Source organism: Bidens hawaiensis, unplaced genomic scaffold (genome assembly GCF_021521415.1).
Source record: "Bidens hawaiensis isolate Kalapana, Puna unplaced genomic scaffold, B.hawaiensis_p1.1 tig00028818_1, whole genome shotgun sequence".
Lineage (NCBI taxonomy): Eukaryota > Viridiplantae > Streptophyta > Magnoliopsida > Asterales > Asteraceae > Bidens > Bidens hawaiensis.
The window spans coordinates 235,498-244,888 of record NW_027494739.1 but is presented as its reverse complement, the minus strand read 5'-3'; the positions used below and the strand labels follow the sequence as shown (position 1 = coordinate 244,888).

Sequence of the window (9,391 nt, the reverse complement as noted above, 5' to 3'; positions counted from 1 at the left end):
TGTGTATATTACGTAACTAAAGATTATATAAAATTATACATATGTGTATAATACGACGTTTTTTTTTTGTTTTTTAATTTTTTGTTTATTAAACCGGAATGGAATATAAGAATATTGGTTTTTTTACTTTTTTAAAATTTTTATTATTTTTTGTTTTATGATTTTTTTTAATTTTTTTAAAGGTGTTTTTAGTGGTCCAAAATGATTATCAAAATCCTTAATTTGCAAAGGGTTCTCTTAGGATCATTATATATATATATATATATATATATATATATATATATATATATATATATATATATATAGATTGTAGACACTAACCCAAGGTAACGTTTCTTTTACGAAGAGACGTCCTATTAAAAAAACATGTTATCATAGAAATTTACACCAAGCGCCAGAGGTTCATCAAAATTTTATATGACAATAAAAGATCTAGAAAGTAAATTGAATGATTTACGTACCTAACAAATGTGAAAATTCTATTACGCGCATGGTAAAGATCCTAGTTCCGCTACCGGCACCAAGCATTTACATTTACTGGTTCAAGTGGTTCCCTCACAACCCGAGTTGTCAAGATGAAATAGTGAATCTAGGAAATCTCTCAAAAGTATTAATGTATTTCCTTTATAGAGACATACAACCTGAGTATACCCAAACCAAACTTAACAACTCCTCTAATATATTAACATAATACTCATATTTGAGATTGATTTCCCTAAGAGGAATATTTGGTAATTTAATATCTTAACATAATATTCATGTTAGTGCATTACATTTTGTAAAAAGAAAGGTCGAAATATACATCACTTGTGTGATTAGCAGATATTGCAAGTAAGCCAAGTATAAGAATAGTTATTAAAACTTAAAAGAAATGGACAAAGAATAGTGCCTTTTGATACAAATGATTTGAGATTTTCAAACTTTAAACTTGTTTTACCCCTTCACAAAATGAATGACATCCACGACCTAAACACAATTGATACAATACAACACAAAGCTAGTAGGCCCTTATGGTCGACTTTATATAATGTCGACATTAAAAATGTTACCTTGGCAACTAGAGCACCCAAAAACATACAGTCCTCGGATTCCTGAAGAATCAAATCTATATAATTAATATTGGTTCAAGTGCTCCAATCAGTAATGGTTTGTGATCAAGAACGGCTTGAAAGTAAGTAGAACTCCAATTCCTTCAATCACATTCAAGAAGAAAAATATCATCTGGTCTCCTGAAATTTATAAAAGATATAAACAAAGTTACTTTATATTTAACATTCAGCATTTTCAGGTGAAGAGAATAATGAACAGAATAAAACAACACATACCAGGAAGAAATGTTGCATTTTGTCTCTTTTGGGACCATGACAAACTGCAAATATAAAGACAAGTGAGATTTATTTGATGCAAATTTGGGTCTAATTTGAGAATGTAGTATATAATATGAGATTATTAAACGAATGAGTACTCACAGTGCTCCTCCACACGCGGGACCAATTGCTTTGCAAATTGACTGCAAAGTCATGGCTATCCCATTGGCTGCACCTCTTTGGTGTTGTTCCTGTTATTCATGTACATTTGTATATAATATCAATAGTTTAAACGCCTCCAAAACATTGAAAACAATGAAAAGGCATAAAAAGAGAAGGTATAATGTTACCACAGCTGTATTTTGCAGCATGAACGTGCTAGTTATGATAGACACCTGGTAAAAGTACCATTTATACACGTGCATGTTTAAATAAAGTTTGATGACAACTTGATGCATTAAACATTTGAACCATAAAAATCATACTGATAAAACGTTCTTCACGACCGATGCAGTGTTTAACGTAAAGGTGAGCATGAAGCCTGATAACAACGCTATGTATGGATACGATGTGAGCAGAGGTATAGACAAAACCTACACAAGATACAGTTGTGTTAACTTAGTTAGGTACCTTTGACTCTAAAGGTCAAACAAACTACATGCTATTGAAAATTATGTAATACATTAACCTTTCTGCAAAACTATAATTGCATCAAAAGTAGAATAATTATCATATGCTAAGAAGAATTTATGATGACACAGAAAAAATAATAATAACGGCAATTTTGTTAAAAACAAGTTTGAGAAATTCAAACGGAAGACATATAAGGAAAATTTGCTTACTCCTGAGATGCGAGCTACACCGATTGGGCCAAATATTCTTTGTGCAATTGGATATAATGAAGTTTGGAAAAGAAGAAGGCCCACCCCTAAATCAAGACTTTTCTGATTAATATAAACTAAACATTATAAATTAACGTCTAAATTCTAAAACTTCACCTGTGATAGATAGAACTGTGCCAACATCTTCAGTAGAATAATTCAGGCCCCCTAAACTCTTAGGGCTCACAGCCCACAAAGAGAAAATCTGTGAAAAAACAAAAACCGATACCATTATACATGTTTGATCTTTTAGGTCACGTGACGTGTAATTAACAGATAGATTTTAAATCACCTCTGTGTAAGCCATGTCATGAAGTGAAAACACGCAATAAACAATGACAGAAGACATCAGTGGCCAGTTTTTAAGGAGGCTTATAAACGTGGAATCTTTTTTTTCATCAGCATCAGAAACACAGCAAGCGGACTCCAACTCATCTGTCTTATGAAAGTGTAACGTTTCCTGCAGTTTTAAAAACAATATTGTATAAGATTTATGTTAAGAAAATGAAATCAAACAAGAATTAAGTAAAAGGTGATCAGGAAACTGTACTGGAAGCCAAAATGCACCGATGGTGACAAAAAATGAGAAAACGGAGATGCAAAGGCAAGGCAACAAATATGGAAATCTACATCACAAGTCATAATTGAAATGCGTAAATAACAATAATTTTTGGAAATAAAATCAGCATTATCAAGAAGCAAATATAGAGTTGGCTTTACCTGCCGAATAAAGAATCTGGAGATACTAGACTCGGAAAATTCTCTGCGGGCTAAATTTAAAACAACCACAAAAAGAAAAAAAAAACATTAACAGGAATACAGATTAATACAAGTATAGATCATGAGTTCACTAATTAATGTAGCAATATAATGACTAAAATTTGTATCTCCGTTAGACACACAACTAGGTCAGCGTGTAAACAAACCGAACATTCGTTTGTTTAATAAACAAACGAACATTAACAGAAAAAAAAATTAGTTCACTTAGTTAAACGAACGAGCATGAACAGGTCTCATTCATTCGTTTTTTTTTGTAAAAGCTCGTTTAAGTTCATCATATAAATTCATTATGCTCATTCGTTTATGTTCATTTGTGTTTGTTAGTTTACGGTTCTTTAAGTTCATTCGTTTACGCTTGTTAACATATTCATTAAACTTTTTAGTCTCGTTACAACTTGGTCTAGTTTTAATAACTTGTTAGACTCTATACATTATATTGTTGTCCACGTTTACTTTCAATTGCTTTTAGCTCAGTTATGTTTATTCATCTATGTTCATTCGCTTACATTCATGGACCATTCGTTTAATATGCTAACGAACGAACATAAACTGACACGAACCCGTTCATTTTCTTAACGAGCGCAAAAAATAAAACCCTATGTGTTTAATTGTTCATGTTCAATCTTTTATCATTTGTTCAGTTGAAGTTAAAGTGTTAAACGAACAAACACGAACATGTTTCGTTCTTGTTCGTTCTGTTCCCTTACAGGCCTACTCACAGCATACGCATATGTGCACACATATACATATTATATATTATGTGTATGTATGTGCGTTCATATGTGACATTCAAAATATCTTGAGTTTATTTCAAGGGATTGATATCATTTAGATTTTTGCATGATACTGATACCAGAATTGTGATCCCTTAATTATAAATTTGTAAATTGTACATAAACAGCCTTCTTCCAGTCAATCTTCAAGATGTAACCGAAACATGGTATATATGGAACACCGAACACGTCTATAGCATATCAAGATACAAGTGGAGATAAGAATTAAAAACCTGTGCAAGGAAACCACCCAATGATGGGCCAATGATAAGTCCTATGCCCCATGATGTACTAATCTGAAACAAATGCCAAATTTATATAAAGTTGATGTCATTTATGGAATGAAAAAAGAAAGAAAGGGAAATGAGTCACTGCTTACGGACGACAATCCTATAGCTTGATGTTCTTCCCGGAAAAGTTCACACGCATATGCCTTTATTGGTCCAAGCAAGCCGTTTAAAAAGCCAAGAAGAAACCTTGTAGCAATAGCCATCCAATAGTTGACGCTAAAACCAAAAAGTGTGTTGAAAACAACCCTGAAGAAGATGAAAGTTACGAACTTTAGGAGGCTGAAATATAAAAAATGGTTTCAAACAGTTTGAAGTTAAAGTAGTTACTAACACTGTTATTAGGCCAATAAGAATAACTGGCTTTCGACCATATCGATCCGCCACTACTCCCCAGAAGACAGATGTGAGTGCCCTTCCAATCATGTATGCAGAACCTTCATAGATTGTAATTATTATATTATAAACACTTTAACAAAAAAGTAGTAAGAAATGAAACACAATGGGTAAAAAATAGTTACCAACAAAGCCTGCATAGTAACTAATGTCCTCTTCTTTCTCTGCAACGTTAAAATCCTTTACCTACAATAAATATATTAAAATCTTAGTTTGTAGAAAATGAGAAGCAAAGTATACACATACACATACATGAACACACTTACCATGAAATAAAGAAACGGGAAGAGCGATGATATAGGTAGTGCTGAGAAAGGAAAAACCGAAATAGATATCAGATATGAACATGCATCAATGTGAGGTTTGGAAATTAAATTAAATCATCAAGTCTGTTAATTGTTTATAAGACGCATGCAGCAGAATGATATATAGTTGCTTACCAACACATAGCATTACAATCCATATAGACAACATTTCCTTAAACGGTAACCCGGTTTGCAGCTCTTTATATTCATCCAAATTACACCCAGGACAACTTTGGTCATATACTTTCTTCAAAAGTGGCTTCTTAATACCACCCATTAGATTAGATATTAAATAATTAATATATGATTCTGTGTTGTAAATTGATCTTTTTTTTTCTTAATACACCGCGGCTTGGTGTTCACTGAATACGTACGTAAGTTTTGGATATCGGGTTCAGGCTTTTATTGAACATGTTAGCTGCATATCGACACCATCGTCAATTAATGGCATTTCAGAAAGATTGTACGCATGAAACGTTTTCAAATAATTTTGAAAAGAAACGTGAAATTGTATGGATTCTTTGGGAAGGAGATGATTTGCATGTTTGAATTCATGGGAAAACATGTTCTCTTTTCTTGGACAGGATGGAATGGGTCGAATTTTTAATCAAGTTTAAAGCAAGGTGAGATCTCATTTTCCACCTTTATAAACCGCTAATACATTTTGTCTTCTTCTATAATTTTCTCATTAAACTATTAACATTTTTATGTGCTGTACAAAAGGATTTTTAAGCATCATGTGTTAAACTTTAGAGATTGTGTTTTAAATTTTGTACAAGTGGTAATATGACAAGGCATTTCATACATAAAAAATATTTGTGATAGCGCGCATATAATGTATATATGTATGGGTCTTCGTGTGTCGGGCAAAAGTGAAATTGTTCTAATTTTGACGTTATTTTACTAATTTCGTGAAAATAATGTTAAAGTGACGGAAGGTTAATCACGCATCATGTGGTGGCGCTGATAGCCAAAAGACAAGGGTGCATGCACTAATCGGCCTATGGTTGAGTGTTATGTGTCTTATGTTCAAGGCTCGATGCAAAACTACTATCGAGTCGGAGATCACCTCTCTATTGCTATGTGGTAAAGATAAGGTTTTCTACATCTGACATTCTTCAGACTCTAACATAACTTTGATATTGATGAGATTTACTGAGTACAATAATAATGATTTTAATACCTAGAACTCTAAAAGTAGTAAACACAATTCTTTACTTTTCTTTTGTTGTTTCTACAATAAATTATGAACACTTTATACTTACAAACCATGTAGCATACTCAAGTACTAGTTACTCACGTACTAGTTATATAATCACGTTCAATGTATTTTGTAATCACGTGTTATTATTCTTTAGGTATAAAATGTGTTCGTATATAATTGTGTACCCGTTTATATAATCACTATGTTAGAACTCGTATAATACACTGGTGTTAAAAAATACAATAATAAGAATGAATTTAATATTACTTTAATAACATACCTTATATATTTATATTATAATCATCAATTTAATAGATTATTTTACATAAATATGTCGGAATGAGAAAAATGACAACTAATAAAAAACAATTTAATAACACAAATAATAAGATATATATATAAATTGGTGAAGTATATGTAGAATTACTTGTCGGTGACGATGATTAATTTAATTTAATTTAATTAATTTTGATATATGTTAAGGATAAATTCTAGAAGTTGAATGCAACTTAATTTAATAATGAATCATTCTATGAGTAAAAAATTATAAGAATGCATGTTATTTATGGAAAGAAAACTTGTTTTAATAGTATAGTAGATGCAGAAGTTTATATAATTACATAGCAAGTTATATAATCATGTATAATTATGCAACAAGTTATATTGTTATGTAACATTAAAAAGTTCAAAGTAGAAATTTTTTTACCATGCTATATTAAATTAAAGATAATAAAATTCTCAGGCGTTTATTCGATCTTTAAAAAAATGCAAATAATTTTGAACTAAAAAAATTAAAAACTGCTTATTTATTTATATTATCTACACTCTATTTTGCTTATGGTTTAATTTAGATCTTTTCGGTAGTTACATAAACTTTCCATATAGTTTTCACTTTTCAAACAAAAATCTCTTTTGTATAATGATATGATCCGACACTATTTATATCAATACATATCTAGTAAATCCCGACAACTAGATCGCTATCACTATATTTTTCCTGACATTCAATCACCACATCTATAATAAATGTATACCTATACAGAATAAAATATACGATGAATAAAATAATATTTTGACTTCACACACCAAAGCTATATTAAATGTATACCTATTATTGTCACCGTTTGAAAAATATAAAAATACAATGTGTATTCTCAATGTTAGATCTAAAAAAAGAAGTTAAAATGTAGCATGAGCTAAAAGAAAATTTGTCTGTCAATAGTCAATACATAAAACGAAGAAAAAAAATATATCTGCATAAAAATTTTGTTCAGAGATACCATCAACAATGCTAGATTGGTCCCTGTACATTTCGGAACATGTTTATATCATTCTTTCTTTCAAACAAAAGAACAATATAATGACATTAAAGCATCAAAGCAAATTGATTGTACATTTTTTTATCGTAAACGATAATACCAAAATTTTGTATTAAAATACAATCCAGAAAAAACAAAAGTTAAAATAACTTTGTCCTGAATTTAGTTTATTTCCGATAATGAAGATTCAAGAAAAATGAATACCAGCATCGATAGAATTTCCTAATTTTATGTAATTAGCTCAAACTAATTTCAAAATAAAGTCGATAAAATATAAATACTAATTCTTATTGTTATTATTACTTATTAATCATTAAATAAAGATTGTAAGAATATATGTTACTCACCAACACATAACACGACGACCCATACAAACACGAGCTGTTTGTAGGGAAACCCGGTTTGCATGCGTTTATCCCGATCCACTTTGCAACCCGGACAGTTCTCGTGGTATACCCGATCCAAAAGCTCGTCTTTAAGTTTATCGTTGTTGATTGCCATTGAAGCCTTAAATCAAGCTCAAGCAAAGCCAGCAGTCGGCAACCTTCGGTTTCTTTCTTCCAGCCGACAACACACCCTTAGCCGGCTTCCTCGGCTTAAAATATAGAATTCAACTTCAAATCAAACCTGCAACCTTTTTATATGGAGGGGAAAGATGTGGAGAAGAAGTTGAATTTGGCTACTAAAAAGCAAATAGGTAGGCTGAGTATATAACAACAAAACTAATTTACATAAATGGTCCATGAGATATTCCTATTATTATAATTGTACCTTTCGTTAACAAGTATTATAATTATAATGCTCGTTATTACTTCATTTGATTTATATATATGTAGTTTAATCAAATGCTTATGAACACTCTAGACGAGTCTACGCTCACAAACAACAGGAAGACAAGTCTACTCCGTTATCTTATCTTAGATACACGCTACCCCTAATTTCTTCCATTAAAAACTTCATTTCTAATTCTATCCATCCTTATGTGTCCGTGCATCCACCTCAACATCACCATCTCAACTATCTCCATCCTTTTTTGCTTATGTATTCTTGATGGCCCAACAATGTGTTATTTATAGCATAGCCGTCTCTCACAACAACCCTATAAATTTCTCCTTTAGTTTTGTTGGGAATATTCTATCATACAATACTTTTAAAGTTGCTCTCTGCCTAAACGCGGTGGCTATATCATTGTATATTTACCTGTTGCTCCGAAAAATGATTCTCAATTATTGAGTCTGTGTGTAAAAGTACGCATTCATTATTGATTTGAGTATCCTTCTCGTTTGCACCACTAAAGTTATAATGAAGGTACTCAGTTTTAGAGCGGCTTATCTTTAGACCATTGCGCTCTATAGTTGCTCGCCACTTTTCTAGTATCTCATTCAACTTCGTTTTACTCTATTTTATTAACACAATATCATCCGCAAACAGCATGCATCATGAAAGTGACTGAACAACTCATGTAAAATTACCGCATAAAGAAAACAGCTCAATGAAAATCCTAAGTGGAGCCCACCTTCATATCAAAAGCCATTATCCCCACCTACAATTGATACTTAGTTTGATTTTATCACACATATCCCTATTTACCTTTAATAAAAGAAGTTGAAGATTATTATAATATATATTTATGTTCTTTCAAAGAAACATATTTAACATGGCCAAAATGTAATAAAATTACACCATTAAAATGATCCGAAAATGATAAAAGCAAGTAGATGTCCCGTCGGGTTGTGTTGTAGGTGTCGTGTAACACTCTGACCTTGGACGGATTATACGTCGGGACGGTACGTTAAAGGTTGTTCTCATCGCTCGTAGACACTATTAAAGTGACAATAATAATTACTTTATTTCACCAAATCACAAGTATACAATTTGTCATAAATCAAATAACAATATAAAAAAAATTGCATTATATGTTTTAAGTATGCTAAAAGTCTAACTATCTAGTCTTCAATCCTCCAGGTAAACTTTAACCTACAACACGTTTAAAATATTATAATTTGTCAACAATAATGTTGGTATAATTTCATAAGTTGATAAACACACACACATATATATATAAAATATAAAAATGATTGTCGATTCAAATCTCACAATGTAATATACATCAAATCATAAAGTAGATGGAATACAACC

General features: G+C 31.2%; 1 protein-coding gene across 1 annotated transcript; it reads right to left on the bottom strand.

Moving 5' to 3' along the window:
* Positions 1-890: 890 nt before the first annotated feature.
* Positions 891-8,022, bottom strand: LOC143577816 (protein ZINC INDUCED FACILITATOR-LIKE 1-like). The gene is made up of 16 exons (XM_077061544.1): positions 7,600-8,022; positions 4,691-4,731; positions 4,550-4,610; positions 4,363-4,465; positions 4,121-4,277; positions 3,975-4,037; positions 2,909-2,958; positions 2,739-2,814; positions 2,481-2,648; positions 2,306-2,393; positions 2,150-2,235; positions 1,793-1,900; positions 1,658-1,702; positions 1,470-1,558; positions 1,326-1,369; positions 891-1,229 (listed from the first exon to the last, which is right to left on the bottom strand). The coding sequence occupies exons 1-16, from the start codon at positions 7,751-7,753 to the stop codon at positions 1,138-1,140; spliced, it is 1,425 nt and encodes a 474-aa protein (XP_076917659.1). The 5' UTR covers positions 7,754-8,022; the 3' UTR covers positions 891-1,137.
* Between the last annotated feature and the right edge of the window lie 1,369 nt (positions 8,023-9,391).